Here is a 20,566-nt window from a genome sequence, read left to right as displayed (position 1 = left end):
CGGGGATGAGGTCCCTTCTGAGCCCCTGAACAGCCCCAGCTCCCTCGTCAGGGAGATGCTCCAGCCCCTCCATCTTTGTCACCCCCCGCTGGCCCCGCTCCAGGAGCCCCAGGTCCCTCCTGTGCTGAGGAGCCCGGAGCCCCACACAGCACTCCCGGGGCCGAGCAGAGGGGCAGGATCCCCTCCCTGATGCGCTGCCATCGCTGTTCCCGGCGCATCCCAGGAAAACCCCCCCGGTGACAGCGGTGACGTCATCGGCGTCGCCGTCTCCACGGCAACGGGGGAGCGCCCCGCCACGTGACCGCGCGCGGCGTCACGTGATGTTTGGAGCTGCTTCCGGGTCGATGCGGGACGCGGCCGCCGGGCCTGGGTGAGAGGGGCGGGGGACGGGCGGGGACAGCGGCCAGCGGCGGGCAGGGGACAGCGGGGGTCCCTGGCACCCCCCGCCGCCGCCCGGGTACGCCTGGCACCCCCCGGCTGCGGCCCCGGGAGCGGCGCGGTGCGGGAGCGCGGAGGCCGCTGTCAGCCGGGGCCAGCCCGGGGCCGTGTGAGGGGAGCGCGGCCGGTGGTGTGAGGGGCGGGAGGGGCGGGGGAGGCCTCTGGGGGCTCGGGGCTGCGGACGCCGAGGTGTCAGCGGCAGCTGGGTGCTCATCCTGCCCCGGGGGCCGGCGGCACGGACAGGGAGCGGGTGGCTCCGCACGGAGAGGGATTTCCAGCAGGGAATTGCTGGTTCGGTGGGACAGGGTCAGGGTCGGGCCAGGAGCGTGCCAAGGATAATTCAGGTATCTGCCGTGTGCTTTGGGGTCTCCTCAGCACGGTGCTGTGGTGTGGGAACGAGCAGCCGTGCTGGGTTTGGTGGGGGCCTTGACAGAGTTTCACCTGCTGGGGTGGCTTGTCCTGGTGGCTCCGAGGGTCAGGATCCCTGCCCTGGTACAATTCCTGATAAATCCTGGCGGGATTTCCGTGCCCAGGGCAGGGGGGTTGGAACTAGATGATCTTCAAGGTTCCCTTCCAACCCAAGCCATTCTGTGATTCACTTCTCTGCCTCTCGAGATCGTCTCAAAAGTAATTTCCCTGAATCATGTCTCGGGAGAACGATGTTCCAGCTCCTTGCAGACGGATGTTTGTGCTGTTCATCCATTCCTTACGCTTTATTTTCCATGTGTACAAACATGTCAGGATGTGTTTGGTGTGTGACTATTCAGGATGTGCCCTGAAGGCATTTGAGTGGCACTGGAATTTCATTAGCATGTCATTAATGATGTCATTCTCCTGAAGGGTCTCTTATTCTCCTCGAAGGCTCACAGCACAGGGAATGGAAATGTTTTCCATCTCCTTTTTAGTGTTCTCACTTCACTCATCAGCTGCAGCAGCACGCTGGGTTTCCCTGGAATCTCAAGTCAGGGTCGTGCTCCTCTTTCCGGACACTTCCCAGTGCTGCTTCCAGCTTGGGAATCCCAGCACAGGAAGGACATGGAGCTGTTGGAGAGAGTCCAGGGGAGGCACCAGGGTGATCAGAGGGATGGAACAGCTCTGATGTGACAGGGAAAGGCTGGGAGAGCTGGGATTGTTCACCTGGAGAGGAGAAGGTTTGGGGTGACCTCATTGTGGCCTTGAAGGGACAGATGGAGATGGACTATTTCCAAGGGCTTTGAGTGACAGGACAAGGGGGAATGGCTTCAAAGTGTCAGAGAGTGGGTTTAGACTGGATATTGGGAAGAAATTCCTCCCTGTGAGGGTGGGCAGGCCCTGGCACAGGGTGCCCAGAGCAGCTGTGGCTGCCCCTGGATCCCTGGAAGTATCCCAGGCCAGGTTGGATGGGGCTTGGAGCAACCTGGGATAGTGGAAGGTGTTGGAACAAGGGGTTGGAATGAGATTCTTTTTAAGATCCCTTCCAACCCAAACCATTCTGGGATTCTCTGTTGTTTGTCAGTGGGGCCAGCAGAGCACTTGAACATAACAACAAAGGCGGTTTGTTGATACTTCTCAAAGCCCAAGTGCCTCGTTTGCACTCTGTGCTGTCATTTAGGAAACCCAGAGCTACTCTGGGACGTGAATTGCTCCTCGTGCTGTCAGTAGGACACGCTCAGAAACGTGCACCTTGCAGGCCACCCTGTCCTGCCCTTGTGCTGACAGCATTCCCTTGGAACCTGTCATTCCCTTTGCACATCCTGCTGCTCCTTGCTCCCAGGCAATTGTAGGGATTCCGAGAAGCCACGTGCCTGACAGATGATTACAGGGGACGTGCAATCCCATGGGAAGGGAGGTGGGAAAGGCGACTGCCCACTCCATGACGTTTTTGTCATCTCACAATGGCACTGGCGTGCAAAAGTAGAGCTTGAGGAAGAAAATGTTGGGGATTCAAAGCTGTTGGATGTAAATGTCAGTAATTTTTCTTCTCAGTTCTGGATTGCTCTCATACTATAGCTGGAAACACCATTTTTTGCCTCTAAAGTGAGTTTCTCCTATGGAATTTCCAGCTGATGTTTGTTCAGCAGATAAAGAGGGATGGAGCTGGTGGAAAAGCCACGTGCAGGACAAACATGTACAGGAGAGTTCCAGAATTTCCGGACCAGGATGTCTGAATGTGTGTTTGGAAAGCCCTGTCTGTCTGTGAGGCTCCCAAAGCACTCTGGAACGAGGCCTCTCAGCCTAAACCTTGGCTGTCAGTGCAAATTGTTCCTGTACCATGTGGAGTGATTTAGTCTAAAATTAAATGCCTTGTTCCTATCAAATCTGGTTTGAGGATTTTTTGATTCTTGATAGTGACATGAGTCAAGTTTGAGCTCTGAATTAACCCAGTTGTTTAAAGATGAAAATGGTGGGTTTTGGGGTTTTTTTAAGACCAATCCAATAAGCCCCCATTTGTGACATTTAAACTTTATTTATAGTATAAAAATGGTAACACACTGCAGTCAACTGCTGCTTATTGTACTCAAGTCCTTTTGGTTGGTGGGTTTTAGGTAGTCTGGTCACAAAGAAGTGATGTGGAACTTGTTAAACAGGTGATTCTCAGCAAAGGGAGCCTCAGCAAAATCACTTTTGTTTAGAATTTTAAATCTAGATTTGTATCCTTGCCTGTAACAACTGTAAAAGAAAGAAACAGAAAGAAACAGGCAGACATTTTAATTCAGGATTAGCAACTTGGCTTTCCACGTATACGTGGCCCCACTCTGAGGTTTAAAAAGGTAATTTTGCAGTAATTAGTGAAAAAGCTGCCCCATGACTAATTGGACACTGTAGGAAACCTGCTCTGGTTCCTGCACGTTCAGGATTGTGATGGTGTGTCCGTGATGGGCAGCAGGACTAGGAGACCTCTGGAAACAACAATCTCTTCATTCATGAGCCAAGCTCTGCTCCTGTGTTACAAAACCATCAGTGCTGATTTCAGAGTGTGCACACGAAAACAGGACACAGAGAGAGGCTGAGTCCCACCTGGGCAGGGCAGAACCCCGGCCATGGAGGGATCCTGGTGCCAAAAACACTCCCAGCTGACTCTCAGTATCTCTCCAGGCAGCTCAGCAGCCTGTGATGAGGCAAGGCCTCCTTCCTGTGCTGTTCTGGGCCATGCCCAGATATGCAGGGCACAGTTATTATCTCCCAGATACATTAGGCAGCTGCAGAATGGAATTGGCAGAAGGTGCCTTTTGGCCTGGCCAGGAGATGTTTGGTGACACAGCAGAAAAGGGAAGTTGGCAAACAGCTGTTGGAGCAATCTCTTACTCAGAAACAGCTGTTTGCTCCTTCCCCTCCTGGCTGCCCTGGGAATGTGTTTGAGAATAGCTGTGGCTTTCTCTCAGTCCTCGTGGGAGGGGCAGAAGTAGCAAGTGCAGAAGTCACCTTTTGCAGCCTGGAGTTATCCTGGAAGAGCAGGAGTAAGTGGGGTAAGGAGGTCTTGAACTTGGCCTGTAATGCTGTGTTTGTACAGCACCAAACCCTCTGGTTCTGGGTTCTTTTCAAGTAATGTTTTACTTTAATCTCAAATTTGAAATAGGACCTGTTAGACTAAGCTGGAGCTCAGAAACAAAACCCGTGACCCACCTGCCTTCTTTCCCTGTGTTCTCAAGCACCACTGTTAGAAGTGATTATTATTTGCTGACTGCTCATATGCTCTGTTTTTCTCTTCTTTAACCAGAAGTCCAAGAAGGGAGCATGGACCAACCCAGTGGAAGGAGTTTCATGCAAGTTCTGTGTGAGAAATACAGCCCTGAGAACTTCCCCTACCGTCGTGGGCCTGGCATGGGGGTGCACGTCCCGGCAACTCCACAGGGCTCACCTATGAAAGGTAAATTCTGGTCTTTCTGAGCATCTGGGGGGTGCTGGGAGGAATCAACTGAAAGAGGAATCACCTTGAATTGCCCAGAGAAAGAACCATCGCAATGTGGTTTTTACTGGAGGCTAGAATCTAACAAAGGTGGAAAGTGACTGAACTGGTTGCTGTAAAAAACCAAATTTCTCTGCAGTGTCACAGAATCAGAATTAGAGAATAGAATAGAATCATTTGGGTTGGAAGGGACCTTCAAGATCACCAGGTTCCAGCCCTGTGAGTGGAAGATGGAACTAAGGCCCTGTGCAGTCTGGGTTTTGAGGGTTCAGCAGTCCCTGGAGCTTGTTTTCTTCAGGCCACTGATCCTATCTTATTATTGGCTGCAGCAACAGGTATTTTGGCAGAGATGGCTTTAAAAATACATAAAAAGTGACCTAAATTCGAGGTTGGTCCCCATGCCAGTGGTGCCAGCTTGCTTTGATGCCTGCAGGGACAGGAGCTCAGTGTACACAGGAGGGGACATATTTCAAGCAGAGTGATGAGTTTTTGAATCTCTGGCCGGGCTGCTTTTGTGACAAGTGCCTCAGATGAACTTGCAGTGTACTTTGTCTTCTCGAGGCACCAAATGCTTTGTGACCTAGTGGAGAATTCCCCTCTCCTGTGCTCCTGACCTTGCTGTCTCGAGGGAGTTTAGCCAGATGCGTGTCTGAAGCTCTGTGCTGCTTGTGGATGTCCTTGAGCGTCCCAGACTGCAGAATCTGTGTCACCATCTCCTCTGAAGTAGATCCATGTGACACCCTTTAGTCCTCCCTCACACTCTGATGTTGGCATTTAATTCTTGGTTTGTACGGGTGGGTCTGAGATTCACGTTGATCCCATCAGAGCTCTTCTTCGTGTCACACATCTTGCCCATCACAATCTGTAGGAGTAATCCAAACATCCATCAGGTCAATTTGTGTCATAACCAGCCCCAAAGAGGAAAATAGCCGTGGAAATTAGCTGGATGAAGTTTCCAATAACTGGGTTTGACAGAGGAGAACAAAGGGCCTGAGTTCAGTTGAGGATAAAACACTCTCAAAATGAACAAGAACAGAAAATTGGCCTGATGGAATGTTCAGTCAATGCCCCCTCTCCAGGTAAATTTACCTCTCTCCTGCTCACCTGAGCTGTTTGGGTGCTGAAAAGAGGCCATGTCCTAGAAAGTGGCTGAGACATGACTTACAAATACTCCATGAGTAATTCCCAAAGTGCCACACCATCCTTTAAAGAAGCCGAACACTTACAAGCCAGAAAACCTGGAAACTCAGATCACTCCAGGTAGTTGTTTGCTGCTAGAATCCTTTTTCAGTCCTGTAGCTGTCAAGTGTTAAGGAGAAAAGGGGCCACCTATTTAGGAAAAAGCTTGTGGTTAAATTTTAATGGATTTTAGTATTTCAGAGAGGTGGGAAAGCCACGTTGTATGTGAAAGAGTGTAAGACTGATGGCTTGCCTTGCCTCAACATGGATTTCTTGTGTGGAAATTGTTTCCTGTTACAAATCCCCAGTTTTTTGTCATGTTTTAGCCTTAGCACAGCACGCTGTGATTGAGGTCCAACTCCTTGGTTGTATCTTTGAGCACATTTACCTGCCTGAGAAGGAGCTGGAGCAAAACCGAAGCAGAAATGGAAAGGCAGAGCAGAGAGCTGAGTTTTTGCATGGATGCTGAATGCTCTACACTGAACCTTGGGAAGGGAAAGCTTAGAAAGGAAATGTTTAAATACCTCCTAAGAAATGTTTAAATACCTCCTAAGAAATGTTTAAATACCTCCTGGCTGTTTCTAAGCCCAAGTGGGCTCAGGGCAAGAGGATAAGGGAGTCTGACTGTGCAGCTGACACTCCCCTAGTCCTGTGTCCTATCTGCAGCAGCAGCTGCCTGGGGAAGAGCAGAAGTTCTGGCAAGAACTGATAGGAGACAGGCCAAAAATGACAAAGGACAGGCCTGAAATACACAGGAATACGTGGAGGAGCTGAAGAGCACTGATAGGAGTGGTACTTCATATTTACAGTCCAGGCTTCATGATGGTGTCTGTCATAAAATCCATATTTAACTGAGCTCCTGAAATCAGTGTCAATTCTGGCGTTACTGGTAGATTTCTTTTGCTGGCTGTAACATTCCTGCTTGGGGCTGGGTTCTGTAACTCCAAGGCAGTGCTGAGCAGAGGCAGCTTCTGTTTTTCCCTGTGCCAGACCGCCTGAACCTGCCGAGTGTGCTGGTGCTCAACAGCTGTGGCATCACCTGTGCCGGGGACGAGAACGAGATCGCCGCTTTCTGCGCCCACGTCTTTGAGCTCGACCTCTCTGACAACAAGCTGGAAGACTGGCACGAGGTAAAATGGTGATGGGCACCTTTCTGGGTACCTCTCACAGCTATTACTGACTGCAAATGTTGCATTGTTGAGGGTTTCATTTTTGTGGCTTCTTTCTCATCTCTGAAGGTGATGTTTATTTACTTCGACAGCAACTGAGCAATACATGTGGTGAAATTAATCCAGTGTGGCACTCCACTCCATGTACTTTGAGACTTACAGTCTTGGCCTGTGGGTGAAAAATCTGTATTTTTGTTTTATATCATCATGCAAAGCACTGGAACTGGCACTACTAACATCAAGAAGTTAATGAGCAGTTTAATTTTTAACAGAGTGGCAGTTGATTCCCAGCTTTGTCCCTGTGATGGTGGGCAAGGTATTTATTCCCTCTCCACATTCGTTGCCTTATCTGCAGAACAGATTTAATAATATTTATCACAAAGGGTATTTCTGCAGCCTCATTAATTAATGCTAAATGCTGTTGTAAAATCCTTTGAAGTGCTTGGATGAAATAATGCTCAATAAATGCAATGTAACAGGAGTGAAACAGTCTCAATCCATTCAAGTGTCATTAAGTTCCTCACTGGATTATGCTCTCCTTTTATATTAGTGTTTATTGTTAGAAATACGTGGAAAAAATAGGATCTCTTGGGGTTTTGTGCCATCAGATTCTCATGTCTTTAAGCAGGGAGTGAATGCAGAGTTTGCAGTGTCCCAGCTCAGTGGGGCTGACCTCAGCTCTGGTCATTCACTGGTCACTCACGAGCTGCACATTTCACACCCCGCTCTGCGTTCAGTCTCTTTAGGCTGCCCTGGAACTGAAAGGTTTCTGTGTGCGCTGATCCCTTCCTCTGAGACCGGATTAAGTTTTCACAGCCCATCCACACCAGATGAATATCTCCCCACTCCTAAAACCTGCCCCTGCTGGGGATTCCAGAACCTTGGGTAGCCTGTTCCCATGCTTAGCTAGTAGCCTCATAGGCTAAACTGTGTCATTTAAGTCTCCTGTGCGGCAATTTCAGACAATTTCTGCCTGCCCTGTTCTCAGCAGGCAGGAGGAGCATCATCACTGCTCCTTATACAACAGCTTTTTGTACCCACTAAGGAGAACTTTAATGCCTCCTTTCCTTGTTTTAATATAATACTGAAAAAATACCCTTCTTCCAATCGTTCATCAAAAGCCATTTTTTTCTAAATCCTGTGTTTTTGCTGGACTGATGTCATCCAGTTTGCCTGCTTAATTCTTGAGGTGTAGCACCCAAACCATGACATCACCTGAGACGAGGCGTGAAGCGAGGCAGACGCATTACCTCATGTTTGCCACACTTGAATTCAACCTCTGCAGGAGACAATCACCCTTTGCCAACAGCTGGGCCATTTATTGACCTCTGTGTGCCATGGTCTGCCCCATCTCTGCCCACCCCAAAGCTCTGTAGAGTGGAAATCTCCAGCCAGGTGTTCTCTGACTCGGAATTATTTTCCACTGATGTTGGAACGTGCTTCCCACTCAGTTTCCCAGTCAAGGAGGGAATTAGGGATTGGCTGAGCTCTGTGGGGAGCAGTGGGAAGCTGGACAAGGGCTCAGTGTTGGCCATGGAGGCAGGAGAGGTGTTCATGGCCGCCCATGAGCGAGATCTGGCTCCTGGAACGTGCTGCTGCTCAGCCTTGGGGTTGAGGTGGTTTTTATGACCTGTCCCAAGGGTCTGCCTTTCTCTTATCAAGCTGCTCCTAGAGCGTAATTAAATGAACTCTTGAGGAGAATGAGCAATTAACCAATCCATCTAGATCAGGAATGGCTGGAGAATGAATTCCAGGTAGATATCCCTGTGTTTTTCCCATATTATTTCTTTGTGCTGATTCCACAGGGCCCCTTTTAGGAGGTGGGGTGTTAATGCCAGAGCTCCGATTACTGCCTGATACACATTTCTTTCTTTCTGTTTGTTTTTCCTTCCCTTCCCACTTAGGTCAGTAAAATTGTGTCCAACGTCCCCCACTTGGAGTTTCTAAACCTGAGTTCCAACCCTCTCAGTTTGTCCGTTTTAGAGAGAAGTTGCGCTGGGTCTTTCGCTGGTGTCCGCAAACTTGTGCTCAACAACAGCAAAGCTTCCTGGGAAACTGTGCACACCATCCTGCAGGAGTTACCAGAGTAAGCCTGGGAAGCTGGGGGTTTGCTGCACTCAGGTCAAGGCTGGGTTATGGAATCCTGTGGTGAGGGATGAGTGGGGCTGGGAGGATGCAAACATCAGTAAAGAAAAAGGGATTTTTTTCCTTTGGGAGTTTGGGAACTGGCCAGGTGAGTGCTTTGCATTGTCTTTAAACCAAACTTGGGTGGTGCTGCAAAGCCCAGGGCTTCTCCTCCTCCAGACCTAAATACCAGAGATGGATAATGACCCCAAAAATGTAGGAGGGTCACACTTCCCTCTGAGTCACTGTGCAATGAATGGTGCAGGGCATACCTGTTAAATGGGATGTGACACTGAGGGTCTGGCCACTTGTCAGGGAATATTTCATCCTGCTTTTCTCTGCAAAGGTGTTGATTTCTGTGGTTTGGCCATGGGCCACCTTGGCATTCTGCTCCCATGGATGTCCTCAGTGGCTTCATTTTGGTGACAGATCCCTCTTTGTGTGGCTTTGTAAGCAGAGATGGTGACAACAGAATGTCCAGTGTAGCCAACCTACCCTTCTCTGGGGTTGGGAAAGTTCAGTTGCCTGAAAAATTAGTGGGACCTGTTCTTTCTTTAATGGGATCTCTTCTTTCTTTAATGGGAATCTTTGGCAGTGATGTGGGGGAAAAAGTCATTGTCAGTGTTGTATCAAAACCCCATTTTAATTTAAGCTGAGAGCACTGGGAGCAGCTCCCAGTCACTGCTGGGTTGGTGGCACAAATGTGGAAGACAGCCCCAACCAGTCTGTTACACAATACTGGGAGAGACTCAGGGAACACTTAAAAGGTTTTGTTTAATCTCTGAATTGGATGGGAGCAGAGATGTAGTTGAAACACTCCATGGGGAGTGCTCTAAGGTCTTCTCTACACCAAGGTTTTCAGAGCTGTTACAGAAAGTTGTGGTAAAATCCCATAAAATTGATGACATGATCCTTCTTGCCCTGTGCAGCTTGGAGGAGCTCTTCCTGTGCCTTAACGACTATGAAACAGTGTCTTGTTCTCCAGTTTGCTGTCAGTCTCTCAAGCTACTCCACATAACTGACAATAATCTTCAAGACTGGACTGAAATTCGAAAGCTGGGAATTATGTTTCCATCACTGGACACACTCATCCTGGCTAACAACAACCTCACGACCATTGAAGAATCAGAAGATTCCCTGGCAAGGCTCTTCCCCAACCTAAGATCCATCAACTTGCACAAGTCAGGTGAGAGCGTGGAAGCAGGGATGGGTTTTGTTGGTTGATCAGTCTCTCCTCCTGTATAGATGACAAGAAATGAACTTGCTCATCTGTGGGGTTTTCCTGCTGCCCTGGGTAGTCAGTCATTATCAAAAGATGAGTCAGAGCAGCGTGGACCAGTTAATCAAAATGAGCTGGAAAGGTTTTTTATGTTGGTGGTTTCCCTCTGTTTCCCATCCCTGCCTCAGGTACTCCTGGCTGGAGAAGGATAAATAAATGTCTGGCAGTGAAGGGGATGAAAAAATGCCATTTTCCCTTTATTCCCTGTTTTATCTCAGGTAAAATGGGGGCGTGTGCAGGTATGCAGCGTGGATCAAGCATCCCCCAGCAGCAGTAGAAGCTGTCAGCCGTGCTCAGGCACTACAACCTCACAAGTGATGCTGGAAGCTGCTTTTACACTCCAGCCCCAGAGAATTTTCAGCCAACGCTCCAGAGAGAGAATGAGCAGTTGGAATATTGGGAAGAGCACCCTGTGCTGGGAGAGAAGGAGCTGCAGGGCAGCTCGTGGGGGCTGTGACGTGCTTGTGTATGACACATACACCAGAAATTCATCTGCAGGAGCGCTTCATGCACCAGCAGCTTTTGTTCTTTACAGCTTTATATGCTGTGCAAGTGCTGCTTAAGTGTCAGGCAGGTAGAAGGGACTTTATTAACATGCCCTACAATATAAGCATCAAGGAATCCCTGTAACAAAAGCTTAACTAGGGGAGGAAAAGCCTGTTAAGCTGCATTTGAAAGCTTTCAAGTGCTCCTGTGGTAAGTAGTTTTGCAGTTCCGTTGCCAGGTGCTTAAGCACTCCAGGCTCTGTGTTGCATTTTGATATTTTGGGAGCTGAAAGTCAAACAGGAATCCCAAGGAGCTTGTTAAAACTTTTTGGGGGTTTTAGGGAAAGCTGCTGCACTCTGAAGTTCTGTCAGGTGAAGACTCGAAGATGAGTTGTGTTGATCTCACCACACAATCAGGGCTCTGCTGGTGCTCAATCCTCAGCTTTGCTTTATTTTGTCCTCCCTGCTTGCTTTGTTATCCCAAATGTCAAGTCTTGAGGGGGCTGAAAACGAGTTAAAACCTTTTTCATTAAATGGCTGGATGGCTTCTGGGACTGTTTCACCGTTGGGTTGTGAGCAGAAGTGGGACCCAAGGTGGTCATGTGTGTGAGGTAAAGCTGTTTGATGGCTGCTTAGTGATGCCTGGAATGAAAGAAGTGCTGGTGACTTTAACACTCTGAAGGCAGCATCCCTTAATAGGCACAACATCACGGATGCTGGTCAGTCCCTAGCAGAGAGGCCAAAGGCTGGGTGCTCCATAAAAAAGCCATGGAGAGCATCCTTCCAGACTTGGGAAACAGCACAAGAGAATTTCAGCTCCTCTGTCTCGTAAGCAAATGTAGCTTTTTTAGCAGCACATCGTGAACAAAAAGCCAACTTCTCAAAGGAACAGCAGTGACACTCTCCTGTCACATATGTTCTTTGGCTGTGACTTATTATGTTGGATCCATGATGTGTTTTCTGTGTTTGTTAACACAAGTCTTTCCTTCTGAGCAGGTCTGCATTGCTGGGAAGACATTGACAAGTTAAATTCTTTCCCCAAACTCGAGGAAGTGAAATTGCTGGGAATTCCTCTGCTGCAGTCCTACACCACTGAGGAACGCAGGAAGCTGCTAATAGCCAGGTCTGTTGGTTTGTTCTCCTCAGCAGACACATGACAAGGCAAGGAAGGGGTGGGAGCAGGTAATCAGAGGAAGAGGCTGACAGGAGATGAAGTTCTGTGTGAATGCAGAAAGACTGGAGCTTGATTTGTTGGGTGGGAGCAGCTCGTCAGAGGAAGAGGTTGGTAGGAGATGAAGTTCTGTGTGAATGCAGCAAGATTTGAGCTTGTTTTGTGGAAAAGTCACAGTAGTGGAAATGTTAAATCTGACTGCTCTGCTTCTCAGGGAATTTTGCGAGTCTCCCACAAGCCTGTGCACATGTGGTGAAATGAAAATGCTTAATTTTGAATGTGCTTGAGACATTACATGGAACTTTCCTGCTCTCTCAAAGGGACCGAGGCCTGAGCTTCCTTGGCAGGAATTCTCATGGTGTTAAAGTTGGGGCACTTTTGGTGTGATTGGCTTGTTGATGAGCCTGTCTGGGCTCCCCTCCTGGGCTGACTGTGGCTCTTGGTGTGTGCCTGCAGGTTGCCATCCATCACCAAGCTCAACGGCAGCATCGTGGCCGACGGGGAGCGGGAGGACTCGGAGCGGTTCTTCATCCGCTATTACATGGAGTTCCCTGAGGAGGAGGTCCCTTTCAGGTAGGAATTCTCTGTCCTGCAGTGGAGAGCAGGGACAGAAGGGTGGTGACTGAACAGGAGATGGGAAATATGTGCCAGCTGTTCCATGAAAGAAACCGTCCCTCACCTTCCTCCGGCCTTGGCTCCCTCCGTCTGTTTGAGCTGAAGTTGTTATATTATTGGTGTCTGATGATTTGTAGGGTCACTCCCCAGTCAGATTTGATCTTGAAAGTGCCTGTGTCAAGTGCCATTAAACAACAGGACTGTTCAGTTCATGACCTTCATTGTTTCCTGGCCTCTCCCACGGCTCCCTTCATAACCCACCTGTGTGCCCAAAGCCAGGACACATCGTGCTCTCTGCTGCCAGGCCAGGGCAGCTAATCCTCTGCACCATCTGGTGTGTGCAATGTGGCTGGCAATGGGAAGCTGTCCCCTCACTTTCAGGCCTACAAATCACAAGTCTGATGGGTTTTCTTTGCCAAAAATGTCCATCCAATGATCTGTTCATCTTGGTAAACTAATGAACTCGGACAGATGCTGTTCAGTCTGTATCTTTTCTGTGCCAGCATCCACTTACCGCTTCTACTGGGCTGAGGAGGGATCATGGAGCACTGGGTCACTGCCTGTACCTGCCCTCTGCCCTAAAACCCTCATGTGCTTTTGGACAGCAAAGCTTTATTGTCCTTATTTTACAGAAAAGGGGTAGGACGGGAGTGTGTGTGTGACTCTGAGGGCACAGTCAGAGGTGGGGACACACTGAAGGTCACAGGTATGGCCTGGTATGGATGACAGAGGTACAAATGGAATCTGGTCAGTGTTTTCCTTGGCTTAACTCTCAGCTAAAATTGTTTTTCTAAAGCACTGGATATGTGACTTGCCAATCCAGTAAGGGGGTGGGAAGGCTGGAATGGGCAATGAGGGCATGGCATTTTATGTGAGTATTAATAGGGTCAGTGATTATAATATTTGTTAAAGGCATGCTGGGGTCAGTTCAGAGGCAGAGGGCACTCATGTAGTCAGGGAGACAAGACAGCTGGTCCTTTTTCTGAGGACAAGTCCTGGCTTGTAATTTTAGAGGGCCTTGAAGCGTAAAAATTGAAGGAAATATTGGAAGGGATAACAGCAGAGGCAGAGAATGCAGGAGAGAGGAAGGGGGGACAGGGACTGTGAGCTCATGGTGCTGCTCCCAAAAGGGATTAATTTCCATAACACTTCCTATTTCTTGTGTTTGGTGGTGACAGAATGTCCATGATCCATATATTGCTGGGAAGGACACAGTGGGGTACAGCTTGAGGCACTCATGATGCCTAGGACATGGGTTTTGGGAACAGGCTGTGTGTTACACATCACCACAGACCACTGGGATCAGTTTCCAGCTGGGATCTCACGTAAAAGATTACTGACATCTCACCCATTCAAGAAAACCAGGCTGGTTTTGGCCAACACGCCAGCTTTATGCTAGAAAAATTACCTCCCCCTCGGATTTCTTAGCCTTTAAACACTGGTACTGCCTTTTTCATGGTCAATGGCCTCTTTGTCCGAATCCCTTCATCTGTGCAGCGTTTCCAGGAGACTTCTGCAGCTACCAGAGAGGGTTTTTCTGTCCTGGAGGGGTTGGGTGCCACTGCAGACTCCTTTCTAGTGAGGCTGCAGATGGCTGAGTGTCCCTAGTGCTGGGTTTGAGTTCCTGGACCCACAAGCAGCAGCCCTTGTTGGAAGGGAGACCTGGCATTCCTTGCAGGGGGATTTTGTGTCTGTTTGTTCCTAAAACTTCCCCTTCGTCGCTCCCAAATCCAGTGTGGTGGCTCCAAAGGTGGTTTCTAATTAGAAACTCATCAGGACACACATATTGTGGCCGGGGTCTGACATCTGCATTGCAGTGCTGTCTGGAGCAGAGGGAGCACAACCTGAGCACAGAAAACTTCCCAGTGGGAGCAGCCCCTCTCCAGACTGCCAAGGTGCAGCCTGTGATAAGCTCTGTCACCAGAACCCCTCTGCTTGTCTGCAGCTGGAAGGGATCAGGCAGGCAGGGAAGTGGAAGGAACAATTTATCTCTCTGGATGTCGTGGTTAAAGGGAGCGCCGGGTGTACAATCCAATATTGGCTGTCTTGTGGAGTGACGTCCTCGTGTCTGGGGGGTTTTAATGAGCCCTCTGCCTGTCTGCTCCACTGTTTATCTGCAGAGCATCACAGACACTTTCAGCCAGGCTCAGGTCTTCAGCAGCCTCAGCGTCTGCCAGGCTGCAAGGGGTGATTAGAAAAGTCCCCAGGGTGCCTGTTATTGGGGTCCAAAACGAACCATGTGTGCCTTGGTCCTGACTGATTTGAGGGCAGCCAGTCACTCCCACTCCCCATTTTCTTTGCAGCTCACATACAAAGAGCAGGCTGCAAAGCTCGTTCTGCCTTTCCTCAACCCAAGGAAATTTCAGAGAGCCTTGCCTGACCTTCCACGTATTTACAGCACATATTTGGATAATCTCGACTCTCTCACAGTGGTTCTCTCTCTCAGCTTGTTTGAAATTTGTCCCCCTCTTTATCCTCTCCCCACCATCAGCCCAGTTCACCCTTCGTGCATGAATCATGACAGTAATTGTGGCTGGTACAGAAGTTGTTGCTGGTCTGCAGCAGAGGAGCTGACAATTGAAGGGATGTCCCAAAGGGGACTGAGGATTTGGAGCAGCAAGAGGTGGGCTCCTCTCTCCCTCTTTGCCGTCGGATGTTGCTGCTGGCAAATCCTTCCAGAGAAAGAGAAACCCTCCCCACTGGTGCCACGTTGGCTGGCACTTGCTCTGCCTGCAGGTGGGTTAGATGTGGGGAGAGTGTTGTTTTCTCTCAGCACTAATGGCTTTCCCAGATAAATGGGGCTGATCTACCACCGCAGTGCCTGTGAGAGCAGGGCACCGTCTCGCCTTTGGACGCTCTGGTTGTGTCCGTGGGACTGGGGAAACCCTAGTGCCTTGTGGTCCTTACCTCAGTGCCCAGCAGACAGAGGGGCTGCTGTTCTCCAGGAACATTCCTGCAGGACTCCCTGGGGTCACCCAGCCTGCCAGATCCCATCGCAGCTCGGCGGGGGCTGGGACACCGCGCCGATCGCATTGGGCTCCGCTGGGGATTGGGAACACAAAGCGCTTTCTGTGCAGGGGCTCTGAAACGTTACCTGTCCTCAGCAGCTCTCAGCCTTTGTCATCCCAATCCCATTGTGTTTTGTGCTGCCATTCCTGCTCTTTCCCAGCCAGGCAGGGAGATCCAGCCTGGCCCGATGGCAGCAATAGCAGGGGGCGGGGGTGACACAGACTTTCCGTAGTGGGGACCTTGCAAAGGACACTCAGAGAACTTGGCTGCAAAGACAAGGTGACAGTGGAGTGTGTGCCTCTTGCTAGGAAAATTCCCATCTTGTTTTAGAGCAGGTGTGAGGGATCAGCTGGCAAGAAGTGCCCTGTTTGTTATCAGCTCTCAAACTGTGCAACAGCTCACCTTGCTTTGGTGATCTCAGTGATCGTGTGCTCAGAGGAGTGTAACATTTGGGACCTAGATGGCCTTTTGGAAAACAGCAGGAATGTCTGATAATCAGTCGTGAAGCCACACATACTGGGAATCTAAACTGAGGGCTGTGTCCTTGGTTCTGGCACTCCTCCGTGAGTTCTGGCACTCCTCCTTGGTTCTGGCACTCCTCACTGGAGCAGGAGGCATAGAGTTGTGAGTGCAGCATCCTCTCTTTCTTCCAAATCCCACTGCAGCCACAGCTGGGATTTCTGAAATTGTAGGAGCCCAAACTGTGCTGTTCAGTTTCGTCAGGAAGCTGTTTGGAGCCCAGTCAGCTTCAACATCTCAGACTGGTGGTAACTTCACCTTCCTCAGCAAAATACTCGTCCCTAGTGGGACACTGAGCTCGTGTCAGTGCCACGATGCAGCCTGGGGACTGTGGGCCAAACTGACTGGAGTGCTTGGGCTTTCTGGGGCTTCAGGCCATCAGCTGGAATCAGGGTGGATGTCGTGTCATGTGAGGAGCACTGAGACCTGGGAAATGTGCATTGGCTGCACCATAACTCTGGCCTTGTTGAATTTTCCAGGTATCACGAGCTGGTCACCAAGTACGGGAAGCTGGAGCCCTTGGCAGTGGTGGATCTGCGGCCTCAGAGCAGCGCCAAGGTGGAGGTTCACTTCCAGGACAAGGTGGAGGAGATGTCCATCCGCCTCGATCAGACTGTGGCAGAGCTGAAGAAGCACTTAAAAACTGTGGTGCAGCTGTCAACAAGCAACATGCTGCTCTTCTACTTGGACCAGGAAGCTCCTTTTGGTCCCGAGGAGATGAAATACAGTTCGCGGGCGCTGCATTCCTACGGCATCCGGGATGGAGATAAAATTTACGTGGAGCCCAGAATGAAATAGCCTTTTTGCCCACACCCACGCACCCCCACACACCCACACACCCACACACATGCATTGAGGAGTTTTTGCAAGGTTTTTATTTTGGTTGGTTGGTTGAGGTTTGGTTGTGTTTCTGTAGCAGGTGATTTCTTAGCCCGGAGGAAGTGCCCTGATCTGAGAACCATGCCCACCATCCACTGCAGGTGACCTTGAGGTGACAGTTGACTTCAGGACATGTGTTTCAGTGTGGGCAATACCTTGATGTTTCCTTTGATGCTCCGGTATACTCGTGATTTGGCATGAATGGTCAGTTGTTCAAGCTAAACAATGCCAGGGTCCATAAGGGAGGAGACAGCTCGGTGCCGAATTTGACCTGCTGTTTTCTTTTCCTAAATTTTTTGGTGTTTTGCTCCACCAGAGCTCCCTTTGGCCTCGCTATCCAACTGTGGCTCGAGCTTGCTGTAGTATTTTCTTGCAGCTTGGTGCTGTCTCAACCTTTTGTTGTGCTCGAGTTCACAGGAAAGATCTCCATCAGTATTCTGCTTGATTCAGAGCTCAGGTACTTTAGTGCATCCACTTCACCCCGCTGGTTTGGTTTCTGTGAGTGCACAAAATGGGGGAAAGATAAAGAACTTCCTAGGAAGAAGCTTTCTTTTCAAAGCGCACGCTCTATATCCACCTGGTTTTGGGCAGAAAAAAGAGGTTTTGGTTGCTGTACCCATCTCACATGGTGTCTGCAGCCTGTGGGGATAAAGGGTGTGTTGGAAAGTGAATTTTGGGATGTGGTGGATGAGCGCTGCGTTGGAAGGGCTTTCAGAGAAACAGATCAACGAGGGGTTGAAGAGCTGCTTCCCCCGTTGGCCGTCGTCCATCCTGATGCTGAAGAGCTCCCCCCTGCACTTCACCTTGTACCAGTGGGTGCTGCAAGTGGGATGGCTAAAATTCCTCTCCTGGCAGAGAGGAAGAGTCAAGTTGAAGTTTGTGTTTGTTGCTGTTGCACCAGTTCAAACCTAGCACTTTCCCCGCGGGCCCCTGGCCGGGGTCCCTGCGTAGGGTCCGAACTCGGAGGATGTGTTGGCTCGGATCAGCCTCTGGAAGTGGAGGAGCAAAGCAGCTGGACTCACGTTTGGGTGTTCAGCAGGTTTCACTCTCTCTCTTGGCTTCTCCCACGCTCCCCTCGTAGGCATCGTGTGCTGCTGCTTCTCGTAGTCCCTGTTTTCTACTGCAGAGCAGAGGCCCCTGCCTGCTCCGTGAAATCCTCCTTCCTTTCTCTCTCTCGTTTCGCTTTCCTGTGTCTTCCCTGCTCCAAGTTCAAGACTTTCCCGATTTCCTGGTTACAAGCAGCTGCACACCAGTTTTTGGAGCTGTGCAGCGAGGGCTCTAGTTACACATGAACTCCTGACCTTCATTTTGAAATGCTCCCTTTATCCCCACGTGCACTTTCTTTCCCAGGATGCTTTTGCCCGCATCACCGAGCTCCTTTGGTATTCTTGGAGTTGTGTAATTTCTCTTCACATTTTATGTGGATTGTGGGGTGGGATCAGTGGGGAGGGCATGAAGTATTATTATCTCATAGTCTTCAGGTTTAGGATGTGGGGATTATTCAAAGGGGATTAGTTCCTTATCCAAAGCAAGAGTTAAAATGGGAGGATTTAAAACAAGTTACTAATTTGTGCCTCATCCCCCTGCCAAAAATAGCAATTTCTTGGCCCCGTTGAGATGAGCAATAGGGAAGGGAGCGAGATTTTCCATAGGTAGCATAGATTTTCCATAGATCCGTGGTACCTGTAAACTAAACAGCAGGGAGACAGTGGCAGTGTAACAGAAAATGATGCTTTTATAAGCTAGAGCTTTACTGAAGATGTATTTTCCATTTGGGCAGCGAAAATAATTTGCTGCCTGATAGCAGAACCCTTAAGCCAACACTTCTGTATGATATATACATACCTACCAGTAGGAAAAGTTGTGGTTAATAAGATATTTTGTTATAAAGCAAAGTTTTATGAAGATATGGTTGTTTAATATTAGAAGCCTATTTCAGCCCTTGACCTCCAGTATAAGTAGGTTATGCCGGAGTGGCTGCAGAGTCCGAGGCAAGCGACCTGTGGGGATGCAAAATATCTCTGACCTAATTCTCCAGAGCAGTAATTGCCTCTGTGGGTGTATTTATGGCATTGTACCTGCTATTAATGAGATGCTGTAACTCTTGACCAACTTCCTCAGCACAATTAAGTGTCTGCGTTTCAGAGAAGGGAATAAACAAAGTCCATTAAAGGGTGGAATGGGATGATAAAGAAGATCCAAGTATGTGCTTTTAAGTTTGTTTGCCCACTAAAAATTGGAGGGATCGGTGCTGTCACCGGCTCAGAACTGGCAGTAAATCCTGATTTTATTTGTGGCAGACCTGGTGGGAACTGGAAGATGGAAAAAGAGAACATAGAAGGTTAACAAGTGCTGGAGGTTTGGTGCTGACACCCAAAACTGCTCCTCTGGTCTGTTCAGGTCAGGATGTGAAATCACCACTCTGCTGCTTCTTCAGGGGAAGGTTTTTCTCAAGGCATTCACCTTGTGTGCAGGCAGTGGAGCACTCATGGGATGGTAGAACCCAAAAATCTTGGTTGGCTTCCCAAGGAGAAGGACTCAGCCCCAAAACCCAGAGTGAGTTTATGTGTGCAGCTGATCAGCTGTGAAAAGTGGGACCAAATGGCACACAGCAGTGTGGCAAAGTACCCCAGATCACTTTCCCTTCACGATACCTGGTGAGGAAGGGTCTTGTGTGTGCTCCACCCAAGAGGGGACCAGGTCTTGGGGAGAGAGGAGAAGGTTCTGAGTGGGAGAGGGAGTTTGGGTGCTGAGTGAGGGTGCAGAGGTGGCAGGGGGTTTGATTTAAACCGCTGCCGTGTTGGGAGGGGCCGTGTCCAGGCATTGCCAGTGTGTACCTGCTTCAGCTAAAGGTGCCTGCGTCTGCCACATCCCCTTGAGAAAACAAAACAGATTTGCAAGCTTCCCTGGCTTTGGTGTCCTTCTGTCCGAGGGCTACTTTTGTCGAGAGCTGTTTTGTTGTTCCTGCTAGTTCACGCATAAAAGTCTGCCACGGGCAGCCTGTGCAGCGGGCAGAGCACCTGCTCCACGAGGACTTGGGTGCCAGCTATAAACCAAAGTGTCACACAGCTCCGTGTGCCGAGTCAGACGCTGTGCTGTTGTGGTTTTGGGTAGGTTCCTGTTGAATATCCGTGGTTTTGGCCAGATGTTCCGGGCGGATCGCGTAACGAGCGGTGTTATGGATATGCACAGGGTGCTGGCTGGCCTCTGCTCCCTGGCTGGGATTTGTAACCCTGTTTTTTGGGAGCTGCAGGCGTGCTAGTGGCAGGTGTGACCCGTGGTGACTCGGAGGAAGTGCTGCTGGGGACGGGCTCTCCCTGTGCCCGCGCCTCCTCGGGTCTGCGGTCTGACGGAGGCGCCGCGGTGGCTCTGCCTCCTCGCTTGTCAGTGAGATTCTGTGGGTTCTGTGCATGTGCAAGATTGGAGAATGCAAACGAGGCACTGAAAGCAGCCCAGAGGCTAAAATCTGTATTCCTGGCAGCTGTGCCTGCCTCGTTTGGATGTGGCACTTTTGTAGGCAGTAGAGAGACGCCTTCCCCAGAGCAACGTTAGAGGGGCTTCAGCCATCTCGGGCCTTTGCCTCTGTGATTGCTTTTCTGCAGTTCCTGGAAAGTTCAAATATAATTTAAACATGAAGATCTATCTTGCTCCCTATTAGTGTTGCATTCATATGTAATTTCAAAGAAAAACAACTGTAAGTCCATCTGGTTTTTTATCCTGGTTTCTCTCACGGGGGATACACGTCCCGCTCCCACGATTTGCCTTTGGTTTGCTCGCAGACTTAGCAGTGGAATTCAGGCCAAAATAGGTCAT

At 49.7% G+C, this 20,566-nt stretch overlaps 1 protein-coding gene across 3 annotated transcripts; it reads left to right on the top strand.

Annotated features, from left to right (window-relative positions):
- The first annotated feature begins 291 nt into the window (after window positions 1-291).
- Window positions 292-20,383, top strand: TBCEL (tubulin folding cofactor E like). 3 transcript variants are annotated; one of them, XM_032133752.1, is made up of 8 exons: window positions 292-370; window positions 4,136-4,285; window positions 6,494-6,633; window positions 8,577-8,758; window positions 9,726-9,982; window positions 11,557-11,683; window positions 12,188-12,304; window positions 16,354-20,383. In XM_032133752.1, exons 2-8 carry the CDS (start codon window positions 4,153-4,155, stop codon window positions 16,670-16,672), a joined length of 1,275 nt encoding a protein of 424 aa, XP_031989643.1. In that variant the 5' UTR covers window positions 292-370; window positions 4,136-4,152; the 3' UTR covers window positions 16,673-20,383. The 3 variants fall into 3 exon arrangements, with proteins under 3 accessions (XP_031989643.1, XP_031989644.1, XP_031989645.1); XM_032133753.1 differs by lacking the exon at window positions 292-370 and adding an exon at window positions 407-457; XM_032133754.1 differs by lacking the exon at window positions 292-370 and adding an exon at window positions 3,676-3,884.
- Window positions 20,384-20,566: the final 183 nt, after the last annotated feature.

The sequence above is a fragment of the Corvus moneduloides genome, chromosome 25 (genome assembly GCF_009650955.1).
Source record: "Corvus moneduloides isolate bCorMon1 chromosome 25, bCorMon1.pri, whole genome shotgun sequence".
Lineage (NCBI taxonomy): Eukaryota > Metazoa > Chordata > Aves > Passeriformes > Corvidae > Corvus > Corvus moneduloides.
The sequence above is the reverse complement of the archived record's forward strand: the minus strand, read 5'-3'. Positions and strand labels throughout refer to the sequence as shown.

Excerpts from the sequence above, each read along its gene's own strand:
- TBCEL (XM_032133752.1), top strand. The coding sequence starts at position 4,153 with ATGGACCAACCCAGTGGAAGGAGTTTCATGCAAGTTCTGTGTGAGAAA. Across the intron at positions 4,286-6,493 it reads ACAGGGCTCACCTATGAAAG|ACCGCCTGAACCTGCCGAGT; the intron begins GTAAATTCTGGT and ends TCCCTGTGCCAG. Across the intron at positions 12,305-16,353 it reads GAGGAGGAGGTCCCTTTCAG|GTATCACGAGCTGGTCACCA; the intron begins GTAGGAATTCTC and ends TGAATTTTCCAG.